Source organism: Dendrobates tinctorius, unplaced genomic scaffold, assembly GCF_039654945.1.
Source record: "Dendrobates tinctorius isolate UK_male_01 unplaced genomic scaffold, ASM3965494v1 ptg000127l, whole genome shotgun sequence".
NCBI lineage: Eukaryota > Metazoa > Chordata > Amphibia > Anura > Dendrobatidae > Dendrobates > Dendrobates tinctorius.
The window spans coordinates 5,439,056-5,456,933 of NW_027361795.1; the positions used below are offsets into that span (position 1 = coordinate 5,439,056).

Consider the following 17,878-nt stretch of genomic DNA (forward strand, 5'->3'; position numbering starts at 1 on the left):
CAGGACAAATTGGACAACAACTTTTGGGGTTCAATTTCTCCTGTTACCCTTGGGAAAATAAAAAAATTGGGGAATAATTGATCATGTTTGTGGAAAAAATACAATTTTTTCATTTTCATGCCCTGGCATTATAAACTTCTGTGAAGCCCTTGGGGGTTCAAAATGCTCAACTCACATCTAGATAAGTTCCTTAGGGGGTCTAGTTTTCAAAATGGGGTCATTTGTGGGGGGTTTCCACTGTTTAGGTACATTAGGGGCTCTCCAAAGGCAACATGACACCCGCAGACCATTCCATCAATGTCTGCATTCCAAAACGTCACTACTTCCCTTCCGATCCCCGACGTGTGCCCATACAGTAGTTTTCTCCCACATATGGGGTATCAGCATACTCAGGACAAATTGGACAACAACTTTTGGGGTCCAATTTCTCCTGTTACCCTTGGGAAAATAAAAAAAATGGTGACTAAAAGATCATGTTTGTGGAAAAAATACGAATTTTTTATTTTCACGCCCGGGCGTTATAAACTTCTGTGAAGCACTGGGGGGTTCAAAGTGCTCACCACACATCTAGATAAGTTCCTTGGGGGATCTAGTTTACAAAATGGTGTCATTTGTGGGGGGTTTCCACTGTTTCGGTACATCAGGGGTTTTCCAATCGTGACATGGTGTCCGATCTCAATTCCAGCCAAAAACGTCAAATGGCGCTGCTTCCCTTTCGAGCTCTGCCATGCGCCCAAATAGTGGTGTACCCCCACATGTGGGGTATCAGCATACTCAGGACAAATTGCACAATAACTTTTAGGGTGCTGTTACCCTTGGAAAAATAAGAATTGAGGGTGAAAAGATCATTTTTGTGGAAAAAATATGATTTTTTAATTGTACGGCTTTATGTTATAAACTTCTGTGAAGCCCTTGGGGGTTCAAAGTTCTCACCACACATCTAGATAAGTTCCTTAGGGGGTCTAGTTTCCAAAATGGTGTCATTTGTGGGGGGTTTCCACTGTTTTGGTACATCAGGGATTTTCCAATCGCGACATGGTGTCCGATCTCAATTCCAGCCAAAAACGTCAAATGGCGCTGCTTCCCTTCCGAGCTCTGCCATGCGCCCAAATAGTGGTTTACCCCCACATGTGGGGTATCACCGTACTCAGGACAACTTGCACAATAACTTTTAGGGTGCTGTTACCCTTGGAAAAATAAGAATTGAGGGTGAAAAGATCATTTTTGTGGAAAAAATATGATTTTTTAATTGTACGGCTTTATGTTATAAACTTCTGTGAAGTCCTTGGGGGTTCAAAGTTCTCACCACACATCTAGATAAGTTCCTTAGGGGGTCTAGTTTCCAAGATGGTGCCATTTGTGGGGGGTTTCCACTGTTTTGGTACATCAGAGGTTTTCCAATCGCGACATGATGTCCGATCTCAATTCCAGCCAAAAACGTGAAATGGCGCTGCTTCCCTTCCGAGCTCTGCCATGCGCCCAAATAGTGGTTTACCCCCACATGTGGGGTATCAGCATACTCAGGACAAATTGCACAATAACTTTTAGGGTCCTGTTACCCTTGGGAAAATAAAAATTGGGGTGAAAAGATCATTTTTGTGGAAAAAATATGATTTTTTAATTGTACCTCTGTACGTTATAAACTTCTGTAAAGCCCTTGTGGGTTCAAAGTTCTCACCACATATCTAGATAAGTTCCTTGGGGGGGTCTAGTTTCCAAAATGGGGTCACTTGTAGGGGGTTTCCACTGTTTAGGTACATCAGGGACTCTCCAAACGTGACATGGCGTCCGATCTGAATTCCAGACAATTTTGCATTGAAAAAGTCAAACGGCACTCCTTCCATTCTGAGCTCTGCCATGCGCCGAAACAGTCGTTCCCCCCCACAAATCAGGTATCAGCGTACTCAGGACAAATTGCACAATAACTTTTGCAGTCCAATTTCTCCTGTTACCCTTGGTAAATTAAAAAAAAATGGAACCTGAAGTATTTTTTTAGTGAAAAAAGTTAGATGTTCATTTTTTTTAAATATTCAAAAAAATTCCTGTGATGCACCTAAAGGGTTAATAAACTTCTTGAATGTGGTTTTGAGCACCTTAAGGGGTGCAGTTTTTAGAATGGTGTCACTTTTGGGTATTTTCTATCATATAGACCCCTCAAAGTGGCTTCAAATGTGATGTGGTCCTAAAAATAAAATGGTGTAAAAATGAGAAATCGCTGGTCAACTTTTAACCCTTATAACTTCCTAACAAAAAAAATTTTGGTTCCAAAACTGTGCTGATGTAAAGTAAACATGTGGGAAATGTTAGTTATCAAGTTTTTTGTGTGCCGTATCTCTGTGATTTAAGGGCATAAAAATTCAAAGTTGGAAAATTGCGAAATTTTCAAAATTTTTGCCAAATTTCCATTTTTTTCACAAATAAACGCAAGTTATTTGAATGAAATTTTACCACTAACATGAAGTACAATATGTCACGAGAAAACAATGTCAGAATCACCGGGATCCATAGAAGCGTTCCAGAGTTATGACCTCATAAAGGTACAGTGGTCAGAATTGTAAAAATTGGCCCGGTCATGAACGTGCAAACCACCCTTGGGGGTGAAGGGGTTAAAGGGCTCTCAGGTTTGGAAGTTAGGGTAAATCCATCAGAGCTCTGATTCTCACCCCATGCTTCTATTAAAGGGATCATTGGTATGGAAGTCAGGGCAAATCCACTCAGCACTCTGGTTCTAACGCCAGGCCTCTCTTACAGAGATCCCAGGTATCGAAGTTAGGACTGTTCCACTCAGCGCTCTGGTTCTGACCCCAGACTGACGAGATGATGTGGGATATTAGGGGTAGTAGTCTGGTGGCTCTGGCTGACAGGATGATGTGGGATATTAGGGGGAGTAATCCAGTGGCTCTGGCTGATGTGGGATATTAGGGGTAGTAGTCCGGTGGATTTGGCTGACGGGATGATGTGGGATATTAGGGGTAGTTGTCCGGTGGCTCTGGCTGGTGGGATGATGTGGGATATTAGAAGTAGTAGTCCGATGGCAATGGTTGACGGGTTGATGTGGGATATTAGGAGTAGTAGTCCGGTAGCTCTAGCTAGCGGGATGATGTGGGATATTATAGTGAATGTGGCTATGCGGAGTGGGTGGGGCTATATACTCAGCTTTATACAATATATATATAGATATAATCATTATAATTTGTTATAATTAACCGTAGTTAGTTACTATGCCCGGGCAGCGCCGAGCTCTTCAGCTAGTTTGAAATAAACACAACCCATTCTTTTTTTCCCATTTGTTAGTGTAAAAATTAAAATAATTCCACACCATATTCCTCACCTGTCCAACATCAATCCATTTGTCCTACAAAGAGATCGAGCTCTGCTTCATCTAGATTACATGGCTGAACACTGGCATGATGCAACTGCACAAGCATGAATCCAGGATATAGTGAGCTAAGCTTGGGATGCAGCTTCAATGACAACATAGAGGTTACTGCTGGTCACTGCCAGCTGTTCCTACATTCAGTTCAGTGTGATCTGGCTAATGAACTGTGGTAACCTTCATTACGTCACCGCTAGCACCGTGAGAATTTTCTCATGGTACTAGTGGTGATGTCATTAATATAGTGGAGCTCTGCCAATCCAAGAGGTCAGTGTAAATTGTTTTAATAATTTTTTTCACCTCACTGAGGAACATTATCAAGCAGATGTCCAGAATTAGATAACCCCTATATAAAAGCAGGTCTAACAGACTTTTCCTGATCTATTTTCAAGTACTATGCTATTCTGCACAGAAAAAAGAACAAAGAGAAAGGTCTTCAAAGGACATGAAATGATATATACCACTGGGAACCTGGGAACATTATATGACCTTGGATGCTACATATTGAGTGGTGTCTGCAGTTCAACCCACTGTCTGCATAGGACAGAATCCAATGTATACAAAGGTCAATAATGCATAACACGGTTGCATATCGCTCTATTGTGTAGTTACATCCTTGTCCTCTATCAGTTGTTGGTTACCAAAGACTATAAACTGCGTATATCATTAGTTATTAAAAAATAATGTCTCATAAATAATACCTTTGTTGATAAGCTCTTTTGGAGCATATGCATATCATAGATGGTGCTCTGTCCCTGCATGAGGCGAATGAAGATGTGGCTGGTGAATAGGGGCTGGGAGAGATTCCTACCTTCGTTTCCTTAATGCAGGGCAGACAGGACCATGTTGCTGTTCAGCGTCTGGAGAGATGATACACACCAGGGATTGTGAAGTCCAGGATTGTTTATTTGGAAATCTGCACATACAGCATATGATTGGTAATGCAGTAGTTCTCCAGAAATACAGGTGTAACAACCAAGGTGGTACAGTAAAGTGTGAGCAACGAAATGTGGTCGAAAAACTGATGCCTTTCACAGCTCGGTACAAGCATGTCTTTCTGAAGTGAAAGTGAAACTAAGAATGGCTGCAAAGAGAAAGAGAAGGCATAACCTCTGAACCGGAAGTGAAAGGCATGTACAAGAATTAATTAGCTGCAGGCTGCCATACAGAAAAAAGACCAGCAGGTGGCAGCAGAGCAAATGCAAGACAACCATATAAGCATAACTTAGACGGAACAGCACATTCCCCGTCTGAAATTCCGTAAGGGATTTCACTATATTAATGTTTGTTATTTTTGTAAATAAAGTTCAATAACCTAGAAAACAAACACAAATTTGCATGCAATGCAATAATAACTTCAAAACGAGGTAGATGACAGACAGTTCCTGAGACAATCCAAAGGAAACCCATCTTCGGATCGGAGGAGCCGCACTAGGCCAAACTATCTCTGACCCAATGGTAATCCAATGGATGAAGTACTAGGGCAGTGTTCTTTTCATGGTTCATCCTACCGGAATGTCCTCAACTGGTAGTATCAATGCGAGCTTGTGGATTGGCCTCTGAAATGTCTTAGGCTCGCCTTTCCTAAGGACCTTCAGCTCTACCTTCCGGACCTTACCCTCTTGACTAGGGAAAGTCTTTGTAATGATTCCCATAGGTCAGTCAATCTTTTGAGCTTGTTGTTCCTTCATTAGCACCACATCTCCTTATTCTCTTGATGCGTTTACTGACGTACACGTAGAAGTGCCTTGTTTGGTTGTAGATGTAACCTAAGACAACCTTACTGTCACTGTAGTATTGTACGTCGTCTATGTTGGTGTCCAGCTCATGCTGTATAAAGTCTGCGAGTTCTATGGCAAGCTCGGTCACACAGAGTTCAAGCCTGGGAATAGTGTGGTCAGGCTTGGGAGTCAACTTAGCCTTGCAGAAAACGAACCCAACATGCTCTTGATTGTCGGGTCCCATCACTTTCAAGTAGGCGACAGCTGCAATGGCTTCTGTGGATGCATCTGAGAATACATGGAGTTCCTTCCTAGTGCTAGCAGCAAGTGAGATTCTGGCGTAGCATCTTGGCATATGGATTTTATCCAAAGCACACAAAGACTGCTTCCAGGTTTCCCACTTTGGTTCCTTATCAGGAGGAAGTGGGGCATCCCAGTCCTTGACGGTTTTGGAAAGCTGTCTCAGAAGGGATTTACCTTGTATGGTAATTGATGCTACGAATCCCAGTGGGTCGGATAAGCTATTCACCACTGACAGGACACCACGTTTAGTGAATGGTTTGTCTGCACAGTTGATTTGGAAACTGAAGGTGTCGACTGACAGGTTCCACTTCAAGCCTAAGCTTCTCTGCACAGGCGGACAGTCTGGTCCCAGGTCTATGTCCTTGAATCCTGGTGCGTGGTCACTTGACTCAAAAGCTCACATGACAGCAAGGCTGTTTGAAGCAATTTTGTGCAATCTAAACTTAGCTTGGTACAGCATACCTTGGGTCCTCTTGAGTAGGTCGATCACCGCTTCTTCTGTGGGTAGAGATTTTAGTCCATCATCTACGTAGAAGTCTTTCTCTGCAAAGTCTCTGGCGTCTGTTCCATATTTGGACTCTCCTTCTTGAGCGGATCTCCACAGGCCATTGGTTGCCACTGTGGGGGAAGGGCTGTTTCTGAATACATGCACCCTCATGCGATAGTCCACCATCGCTTTGCTAGGGTCATTGTCCTTGTACCACAGGAACCTGAGGAAATTCCTATGGTCCTCTCTGACTAGGAAACAGTGGAACATCTGTTCAATGTTGGCGGTGATGGCGATGGGCTCTTTCTGGAACCTCATCAACACTCCTACTAGGTTGTTTGTAAGATTAGGACTTGTGAGGAGGGCATCGTTGAGAGATACGCCTTGATGTTTGGTGCTTGAATCAAAGACAACTCTAATTTGCTTAGGTTTCCGTGAGTGATATACTCCGAATGAGGGTAGGTACCAGCACTCCTCGTTTTCCTTTAAGGGAGGTGCTGGCTCCGCATGGTTATTATGGAGTATCTTGCTCATGAAGGTGACGATGTGTTATTTCATCACCGGTTTGTTGCTAAGTGTGCGCTGGAGAGAGTTGAATCTGGACAAGGCTTGTTCACGATTGTTCGGGAGTCTTACCCTCTTAGCTCGGAAGGGTAGGGGAAAAACCCAATGATTGGTCTCATCCTTAAGGAACTCATTGTCCATTATCCTGACAAATTCCTTGTCTTCCATTGATGGGGCTACCTTGTTGTCATCTTTATTTGTATGAAACACCAATCTTCCCAAGTCATCTGCATAGGGAGAGGGAATGACATCAGGCAGCTGTACGGGATCTGGAGGCTTCTTTTTTTTGCAGAAAGTAGTTCGTCCATCTCGGCGTACGTAGGTCTTAAAGGAATCGACTCTTGTTCCGTCCAAGCACACATTTCCTATGATTACCCACCCCAAGTCAAGTCTCTGTGCGTAGGGGGCATAGTCAGGACCATTGCACTGTTGGCGGACCTTATGTATCCTTAAATTGTCTCTGCCGAGCAAAAGTAGGGTTTCAGCATCTGTGTCCATAGGTGGGATAACGCTGACTAGGTGCCATAGGTCTGGTTGGTGGAACGCAGCTTCTGGGGTAGGAATCTCATCCCTTTGGCTGGGTATTTGATTGCATTCGATTAGCGTAGGTAGGGGTATTTCTATGCCTCCGTTGAGAAGCAATGATACCTTGTGCCCTCCTGCCACTAGTCCCTATGCGACCTGAGCAAGTATTCAGAGTATAGGGCGATGCTGGTCCTTTGATTCCAACAACTTCAAACAACTTAGATCCAGCTAGGGATCGATTGCTCTGATCGTCAATGATGGCATACATTTTTACTGCCTTCCCTGGTTGCCCTTCTGGATAAACTCTGATTAGGCATATCCTGGCACAGCATTTATCACTTTGGCTTTCCCCACATACCTCTGAGCATGAGCAGGAGACAGCCGTGGTAGACTTGGTATTGTTCTGTGGCTCCCCCTCATGGCTTGTAGCTGGACTAGGGGTCACGGCGACTGCTGGATCGCTGGTGGCTGAGGTTGAATGCAAAACTGATGGGTGTTTGTCACTATGACACTCTTCACCCTTAATGGCAGATTTGCAGTCCTTGGCCATGTGTTCTAATGAGGTGCAGCACTTGAAACACACCCCAAGTTCACTGAGGATTTTCTTGCGCTCCTGGATGGCTTTGGAGCTGAAGCCTCTACATTTGTTCAACGAGTGTGGTTTTTTGTGAATGGGACACTCACGATTGAAAGATTTATCCCTCGACTGAATAGTGTACTGCTTATCAGCGGGTACCGCAGGTGGTGGCAGATTAGTCTTTCTGACACTTACTTCTCCTCAAGTCCTTGCGTCTATGTGTGACGCTTTCATACCTTGATGACGGTATTGCTGGAGCTGTAGTGTTAGACTCCAGGAAGTCTAGGCTAGGGTTGTTCCTCATTTGGGCCTGTTCATCAACAAACTTGCAGAACTGATTGAACGAAGGAAAGGTGACATCATGTGACCTTTTGTACCTGGAAACGCATACTGCCCACTTCTCTTGCAGACTATGTGGCAGCTTTGAGATTATTGGGATCACCCCATGGGCGGTGTCCAGGTAGCACATTCCGGACAGACGAGGGTCTCATTTTGCGAGTTCCAGCTCCATAAGCAGATCGCTTAAGTCCAGAAGCTTGTGGACTTCCTTAAGGTTGATCCTTGGAACGTTCTGCAGTCTCTTGAATAGGGTCTTTTCTATGGCTTCAGCGCTGCCATAGGTTCTTTCAAGTCTCAGCCAGGCAGCAGTGAGACCTGCTTCAGCTTGCCCCACGTAGATGGTCCGAAGACTCTTGATACGGTTAGTGGAGTCAGCACCCAACCATTTTACCATGAGGTCGAGCTCCTGTTCTGCGGATAGGTTGAGGTCAGCAATGGTGGCCTTGAAGTTTGCTTTCCAGGCTCTGTAGTTCTCTGCACAGTCGTCAGACTTTGAGAGGCTGGTGCTGATTAGATCTTTGCTCACCATAAACCTGGCAAACTCGGACATGTCTGATCCTTCACTCCTTGTTACCGTGTTAGCTTGTGTTGCCCCTCGAGCGTATAAGCTGTGTGGCGTGGAAGGGTGAATTGTTCCTGGGTAGAATGATGTTGCTGCAGGGTTGAGCTGTGGTTTAACCTCTGGAGATTTCGATGACTGTGGCTTGAAATGTGGAGATGGACTGGAATGCGTCTTTTTGTCGTCTTGTGATGATTGCTGATCCTGAGGGGACACATTATGGCATTGGTCTTGGGTTTCTGCAGACGCAGTGGGTAACACTGGCACCGTACGTTGGGCTGACTTGGATGTTTCCACATTGTTGGGTTGAACGTCGCCGGAGAAAGTGTGTGCTGCAGATATCTGTTTCTGCACGTAATCACTGGTACGGAAGGCTAGGTCCTCTTCTTCCAGTCGTGGCAGGCAAATCGATTCGAGGTTTTGCTTCATTGCTTGCTCGAGTATTTTTACTTCAGCTAATGCGATTTTTTCCTCCATTTCTATTTGAAGAATCTTTGCTTGAGCCTCTGCTTCTGCTTTCTTGGCTTTTGCCTCTGCTTTCTTGGCTTCTGCCTGTGCTTCAGCTTTCTTGGATTCTGCCTGTGCTTCAGCTTTCTTGGCTTCTGTCTCTACTTCAGCTTTCTTGGATTCTGCCTGTGCTTTAGCTTTCTTGGCTTCTGCCTGTGCTTCAGCTCTCCTGGATTCTGCCTCTGCTTCTGCTTTCTTGGCTTCTGCCTCCGCTTCTACTTTCTTGGCTTCTGCCTCTGCTTTCTTGGCTTCTGCCTCTGCTTTCTTGGCTTCTGCCTCTGCTTCTGCTTTCTTTTCTCTGTAGAAACGTCTTAGTTTGGATCGCTCTGCGTTTAAACGGGCCTCTAGGATTCTGTCGCTGAGGGCTGAAGTCCTTGAGCAGGATGATTTGTATGACCGAGAAGAGGGTCTGGATGAGCCTTACCTGTGGGATCTTGATTCTAGGAGATGAGAAATACGGAGCTCCGCTTTATCTTTGGCATCTTGCACGGCGGCGTTCATTTCTCTGTCTGTGGAAACTACTTTGCTTAACTCTGATGAGGCTTCATCAATATTAGAGTCTTTTAGGAAGGCGGCGTACCTTGCGAAGTCTCTTGTATCTTCTGTGGGCCGTGTCTAGCCGTTTTATAGTGTCCTGTAGACTCGCTGCATCATTTTTGTGGCGATGGATGCTTGACATGAGGGAGGTGACTCGTTCCCATAGGTTGTCCAGGTTGTCATTGAACTCATCCTTCGTATTGTGATAGTTTTCGACAGCCTTTATGGTTGGTTTGACAGTGTTTTGGTCGTGAGTCTTGGTCTGTTTGTGAAGCTGGCTCTGTTTTCCCCTCTTCATAATGGACAGTATCGGGTTGTATTTGCTCTGTTTCAACACTGGGGAACAATGCAGAGTCTTTTTCGACCATTTTGATTTAAGGTGCGCTGTCTCTTTAAGAAACTGAACTTTTGAATTGAGGGCTGGAAATCACAGTGCAGCTTAGTTAAGACATCCTGATGAGATTCCCAAGCTGTCTTTGGAGAATTGTGGGGTTTTGCAGTCCGACAATCTGCAGCAATGTGGTATAATATACAGAGAGTCTCTATGCACAATGAGGTCTTGGGTGATGCTGCAGTTTCTTAGCAGAGCAGGGCTGCAGTATGTGAGCAGGCAGATGGGTTGGGATATAAGGGTGATTTGGCAATGCTTCAAGGCAGTTTTTCGACTGTTCTGTCCCCGCATGAGGCGAATGAAGATGTGGCTTGTGAATAGGGACTTGGAGAGATTCCTACCTTCGTTTCCTTAATGCAGGGCAGACAGGACCATGTTGCTGTTCAGCGTCCGGAGAGATGATACACACCAGGGACTGTGAAGTCCAGACTTGTTTATTTGGAAATCTGGACATACAGCGTATGATTGGTAATGCAGAAGTTCTCCAGAAATGCAGGTGTAACAACCAAGGTGGTACAGCAAAGTGTGAGCAACGAAGTGAGGTCGAAAAACTAATGCCTTTCACAGCTCAGTACAAGCAAGTCTCTCCCAGGTGAAAGTGAAACTAAGAATGGCTGCAAAGAGGAAGAGAAGGCCTAACCACTGAACCGGAAGTGAAAGGCATGTACAAGAATTAAGTAGCTGCTGGCTGCCATACAGAAAAAAGACCAGCAGGTGACAGCAGAGCAAATGCAAGACAACCATATAACCATAAGCATAACTTAGACAGAACAGCACAGAAGGCCTTCCCTGAAATCCTGCTTCTATAAGCCACAATGGCTCTAGGTCTGGCAGACAATCAATGTATTATTGAGCCTATTCATGTACTGTATGTATAGCCATGTAATGTAAGAGGAAATAAGTAACCAGACATTTCCTTCCTTGTGATAATAAAAGATTGTTATTGAGAGGCTAGAACTGAGGTATTTCATTGGCTTTACGTATATGAAAGTTGTATTGTTTTATTAAAGCTGGACTTATAAAGTACTTATAAAGCAAAACATCTGCATTCAACTCATTTTTTAAGTAATATATTTCAGATGTGGTTATAGAACACTTAAATGGGACCTGTCAGAAACTTTTAAAAGATAAGCTAAATGTTACCTTTATGATGCCAAAGCGATGCTCCAACAGTGAGAAATTGTATTTTGAAGCTGTGTCTAGAAGTGCATTGGGGTGTGACAATGCACCTCTTGCTTCTCAGCCTCTCACCGTATATCCTACTTAGTGACACCACTACCCCGCCCCTCACTGATTGACAAGTTTGGTACACATCTCTCAATCAATGAGGGGAGGATGCTGCAAGGTAGGAAACAAAGCGTGAGGCTAAGAAGCTAGAAGTGCATCGCCATGCCCTAGTGCACTTTTACACACACCTTCAAAATGCTGGAGCAGTGTTTTTGGATCATAAAAAGATCAACTGGCTTATCTGATAAAGGACTATACAATCATATTAATTGTTTAGGGAAATAAAAGGTTTTGACAGAATCCCTTTCAAGTGTTCAATAGTTTCCACTAAACTAGATGTTGAATGTAGCAAATGAATGTAATGAATGAGCAAATCAAAATTAACATTTCCTTTTTTTATTTCAGAGGCAGACTACAGGACATCAGAACTCAGAATGAGTTTAATGAACGCAGTTATTCCCCACAACCTATTCTAACATTGGATAGTCCTATATTAGAACGTTCAACAAGACAAACTCCCCAAGGTTAGTGTTATTGTTCTACTGTGACACCGTTACAATGCAGAATATATCTCTGTGGTCCATGATTTCTTCACACCTTCACAGATATGTAAATTATAGACTTGGGTGTTACAACAATTTTGGTTATGAATGTTTCTTAAGGTTGTTGTGATTTTTCTCCATTTACAGTATGTCTTGACTGGAAATGTCTCCCAAAAATGTCACACAAAACTATCTGGGGATATTGTTTATCAAGTACTTCTAAAATAAGTGGAATGGTGGGATGAGATTACTTATATAAGAATATAAATTTAAAAGGAAGTCAGGAAGGGGCAAACACTTTTTTCACACAGCTGTAAGCCATAATCATCAACATTAACAGAATTAAAGACTTGAAAAAGATTACTGTTATGATTGGGTCACCGAGGAGGAAAGCAAAACCAAGCTAAGCCACAGAAAACCAGAGAGGTTGGTAACTAAGCGGATTGCAGACCCCTGATCCTATCCACACAACTAGCAGTAGCTGTGGAGCGTACCTACGATGATTCTAGACGCCTCGACACAGCCGGAGAACTAAATAAGCCTAAAGCAAGAAAGGGGAAATCTAAACTGCCCCAGAGAAGACCCCAAAGGAATAGATAGCCCCCCAAACATATATTGTCGGTGAGACAAGATGAAAACACAACCGCAGGTAGGAAAATTGGCTGAGCAAACGATGAGGCCCAAACTAACTAGACAGGACAGGAAAGGAAAGACACTGTCTGCAATCACGCAAAAAACCCTGCAAAAAATGCCCAACACGTCTGATAGAAAAAATACTTAAGTCACTAGATTTCGCCCACTATATCAGCACTCTGGTATATTCTGAAAACAGAGCAAAGAGAGGCCAATCTAAGAAGGGACAAAAACAAACTGGCACAAACAGTAACATAAGGATGGAAATTCAGTACAGCCCCAGCCGGGGCTGGCTGACCACACAAAACTGAAATAGAACCAAATCAAATGTGAACAATAGCAAAAGAACACTAAGACCTCAGGAGGCAGGAAAAAAATCACCAGCAGGGATAGAGGGAGTCGGCTGTCTTAAATCCAATCAGAAACTCCAGATGTCCAATCGTCCTCCTCATTATCAGGTGGCAGACCTCTGTTAATTAGATCAGCTCCATTACCTCCTGTAACCACCAGAGGGAGCCCGAAAAGTTCACTAGTAACCAGAGGTAGGCCAGAAAGTGAATTCACAACAGTACCCCCCTTGAGGAGGTGTCACCGAACCCTCATCCACGCCACCAGGCCGATCAGGATGGGCCCGGTGAAAAGCACGAACCAATCTATCGGCATGAATGTCAGAAGCAGAGACCCAAGAATTATCCTCCATTAAAGAAAAAATCCTCCTATGGCCCCAGAGAAAAAGAGGAAAAAATATATATTAAAAAAAAAAAATTTTGACCCTTTTTTTTTACTTTTTTTTTCTTATATATATTTTTCCTCTTTTTCTCTGGGGCAGTAGGAGGATGGCAGGAACAGGCCAGGCCACCAGGAAACCAGAAAGGTTGGTAACTTAGTGGATTGCAGACCCCTAATCCTAACAACAAAACTAGCAGTAGCCGTGGGGCGTACCTACGATGCCCTAGACGCCTCGGCACAGCCGGAGAGCTAACTAAGCCTAAAGCAAGAAAGGTGAAATCTAAACTGCCCCGGAGTAATACCCCAAAGAAATAGATAGCCCCCAAACATATATTGTCGGTGAGACAAGATGAGACACAAACACAGGCAGAAAATAGACTGAGCAAATGATGGGGCCCAAACTGTCTAGACAGGATAGGACAGGAAAGACACTGTCTGCAATCACGCAAAAAAACTAAAAATCCAACACGTCTGATGTACAATAAGCACTGAGGTCTCACGACCTCTCCCCCACTATATCAGCATTCTGGTGTGAACTGGCATCAAAGCAAAAGAAACTAATATACCAGGGGACTGAACAAACTGACACAAGCTATAACATATGGAGCGGGGTCCAGCGCAGCCCCAGCAGGGAGCACGCTGAACCCTCACAGCAAAGCAGAAAGCAGGAAAAGGCAAAACCAGATCAGATGCAAAGGATTAGCAAAAGAATTATTTAACAGAAAAATGCAGGATCAGGCAGGAGACAGCAGACCTCAAAATGCATAGGGGGAAACAAATCACCAGCAGCAATTGAGGAAAGCCTGCTCACCTATATCCTCCCAGTCAGTAACCCCTGACCTGCAATCACTGTCGTTAGGTGGCAGACTTTCATCAACCCGGCGAGCTCCACTACCCACAGTAACCACCAGAGTGAGCCCCAACTCAGAAGTCAGATTAAGAGAATTCACAAAAGTGAACCTATGTCCAGGTTGCAGGTACCTATGAGAGATGGGAGGATCTGGCTACCTACATACAGTCATGGCCAAATGTATTGACACCCCTGCAATTCTGTCAGATAATACTCAGTTTCTTCCTGAAAATGATTGCAAACACAAATTCTTTGGTATTATTATCTTCATTTAATTTGTCTTAAATGAAAAAACACAAAAAGAATTGTCCTAAAGCCAAATTGGATATAATTCCACACCAAACATAACAAAGAAGGTGGACAAAAGTATTGGCACTGTTCGAAAAATCATGTGATGCTTCTCTAATTTGTGTAATTAACAGCACCTATAACTTATCTGTGGCACCTAACAGGTGTTGGCAATAACTAAATCACACTTGCAGCCAGTTGACATGGATTAAAGTTGACTCAACCTCTGTCCTGTGTCCTTGTGCGTACCACATTGAGCATGGAGAAAAGAAAGAAGACCAAAGAACTGTCTAAGGACTTGAGAAACCAAATTATGAGGAAGCATGAGCAATCTCAAGGCTACAAGTCCATCTCCAAAGACCAAAATGTTCCTGTGTCTACCGTGCGGAGTGTCATCAAGAAGTTTAAAGCCCATGGCACTGTGGCTAACCTCCCTAGATGTGGACGGAAAAGAAAAATTGACAAGAGATTTCAACGCAAGATTGTGCGGATGTTGGATAAAGAACCTCCACTAACATCCAAACAAGTTCAAGCTGCCCTGCAGTCCGAGACTACAACGGTGTCAACCCGTACTATCTGTCGGCATCTGAATGAAAAGGGACTGTATGGTAGGAGACCCAGGAAGACTTCACTTCTTACCCCGAGACATAAAAAAGCCAGGCTGGAGTTTGCCAAAACTTACCTGAAAAAGCCTAAAACATTTTGGAAGAATTTTCTCTGGTCAGATGAGACAAAAGTAGAGCTTTTAGTGCAAAAGCATCAACATAGAGTTTACAGGAGAAAAAAGAGGCATTCAAAGAAAAGTACACGGTCCCTACCGTCAAACATGGCAGAGGTTCCCTGATGTTTTGGGGTTGCTTTGCTGCCTCTGGCACTGGACTGCTTGACCGTGTGCATGGCATTGAAGTCAGAAGACTACCAACAAATTTTTCAGCATAATTTAGGGCCCAGTGTGAGAAAGCTGGGTCTACCTCAGAGGTCATGGGTCTTCCAGCAGGACAATAACCCAAAACACACTTCAAAAAGCACTAGAAAATGGTTTGAGAGAAAGCACTGGAGACTTCTAAGGTGGCCAGCAATGAGTCCAGACCTGAATCCCATAGAACACCTGTGGAGAGATCTAAAAATGGCAGTTTGGAGAAGGCACCCTTCAAATATCAGGGACCTGGAGTAGTTTGCCAAAGAAGAATGGTCTAAAATTCCAGCAGAGCATTGTAAGAAACTCATTGATGGTTACCGGAAGCGGTTGGTCGCAGTTATTTTGGCTAAAGGTTGTGCAACCAAGTATTAGGCTGAGGGTGCCAATACTTTTGTCCCGCCCATTTTTGGAGTTTTGTGTGAAATGATCAATGTTTTGCTTTTTGCTTCATTCTCTTTTGTGTTTTTTCATTTAAGACAAATTAATTGAAGATAATAATACCAAAGAATTTGTGTTTGCAATCATTTTCAGGAAGAAACTGAATATTATCTGACAGAATTGCAGGGGTGTCAATACTTTTGGCCATGACTGTACCTCACAACTGGGTGTGGTAACAGCCTATATAATGGAGGATGTTGTTTGGCACATGGTCTGTGTGTTGTGAAGGAGAAGGCCTCCTGTGTGTGTTTGGCATACAATAAGAAACAGAAAAACGGCACTAAGCAGGATCTACTCACTGGTGGAGATAAAGATATCTGAATTCCAGATGTCTGGGTGATTTTCAAACCGGTTGCTCTCGTGCTTGCATGAAACCACACATAGTATCAAAACATAAATCCAGGATAAAAAAATGCAGCACTCTTCAACTCCATTAAAAAACCAAAGTCCTTTATTGGATCAGTTGGACAAGGTTAATATAGGGTTAGGTATGTGAACAAAATGCAGGGAAAGAATAAGACTACAGCTGTTTCACGTTATACACGCTTCAACAGGTCCAGATCCCATCTACATTAGCATCTGGACCTGTTGAAGCGTGTATAACGCGAAACAGCTGTAGTCTTGTTCTTTCTCTGCATTTTGTTCACGTACCTAGCCCATTGTTAACCTTGTCCAACTGATCCAATAAAGGACTTTGGTTTTTTAACGGAGTTGAAGAGTGCTGCATTTTTTCTCCTTCTGGATTTTTGTTTTGATACTCCTGTGTGTGTTTGGCTCCAGACCGAGCTTGAATACTGGACACTAACCAAGCTTGTGTGACCACAGGCCTGACAGAGTAGAGCCCTGCTATGGACATTGTTACTTTGTTTTGCCTGATCTAAAGGCTGTTTACTTTCTGTTGGTGCTTCTAGGGTTTATGAAGTAATAAACCCACAGGTGTTAGGGGGGCAATCACTTTTTCACACAGGGCCCTGAAGGTTTGAATTTATTTTTCCCTTAATAGTAAAGACCTTCATTTAAAAACTGCATTTTGTGTTTACTTGTGGTATCTTGGTCTATTATTTAAATTTGGTGATCTGAAACATTTAAATGTGACAAACATGCAAAAGAATAAGCAATCAAGAAGGGGCAACCACTTTTTCTCAAAACTGTATCTGCATTAATGTTTTTGTCATCTACAATTACTTTATGATTTTACTATTTAAAGGGTTTTTTCAGTGTTAGAAAACTAGTCCCCAAATGATTCTTGTAATACTAAATAACAAAGCCAGATAGTACTTCATCCTCCCCAGCTCCCATCTACATTAGCAGAGCCGTTGAGCTTAGTGATTGATTGCAGTGGCAATGTTCATTGTCCACTATTAAGGTGAACTCACTGTTGCCGCCAAAATACAAAGACAGGAAAAGCGGTGAGGATCCTTCAATGGAGAGGGGAGGGTGAGTACGATCTGTTTTTCTTATTAAGCTTGGTATATGACATCCAATTTTATTTCCAGTATAGAATGAATCACTACATACCATTCTTCTCTTAGGCGATATGTCTGTGCAGTTTCGCCTTTGTGCACCTCTTGTTGTCATTCCAGTTTATCGATGTTCTCCCAACTATTAGGTCACACAATTTACAAAAGTGGTGACATCTTGGCCTATGTGTCTAGCGATAAACCAACCAAACTCTTTCCCTTCCAGGATTGTGTCACTCTCAGATTGCAACGAGTAGCAATAACTGGCATGTTGACTAAAAAACAGTTGACATGATACAATCATTCTACAAGACTAAATCTGATTTTTCAGGTTTTATGTTGATAAAAAAGTTTATTTTATCGCCCATCACATATGCCACATATTATAGCTAGGTGCTTGAAAATTTGATCATTTGCAGAACTGAGCAACATCCAGTATTTCCTCAATTAGCATAACCTTACATCTTTCTCTTCTTGGTGTAGGAAAGATGTATATCTTTGTACCGTGTTAGCCAGTAGATAGAAAAATATTCAGAATTGAGAGTCCTCAGTGGTTGATACCTTTTAATGGCTAACTGAAAAGATGGTAACACATTGCAAGCTTTCGAGACTACTCAGGTCTCTTCATCAGGCATAGACTAATACAAAATCTGAAGGGTCACATATTTATGCACAATACAGCACAGAAAAAATGCAATAGATGAGACAAGTGACGTGAAGCAGAATTATCATTATGGGAGAGAATGAGAAACATAAATATTGCTCCAGTTCATAGATAAGGAGTCCGGATGTTTTATTGTCCTCTGATTGGGGTCTCCTAATGTGTTGTGATGCCCCCACAAGGTCTTAGGAGCAAATTCCTTAATTGATGTAAAAAGACATAAATCCATGCAACACATTAATTCC

General features: G+C 43.1%; 1 protein-coding gene across 4 annotated transcripts in view; it reads left to right on the forward strand.

Annotated features, from left to right (window-relative positions):
- The window catches only part of EPS8L3 (EPS8 signaling adaptor L3), a 265,613-nt gene that overhangs the window by 148,427 nt on the left and 99,308 nt on the right, over positions 1-17,878 (forward strand). For all 4 annotated transcript variants that reach the window (XM_073542444.1, XM_073542443.1, XM_073542445.1 and 1 more), the window contains one exon: positions 11,519-11,637. In XM_073542444.1, coding sequence (XP_073398545.1) covers positions 11,519-11,637 — 119 coding nt within the window. The remainder of the gene's footprint in view (positions 1-11,518; positions 11,638-17,878) is intronic.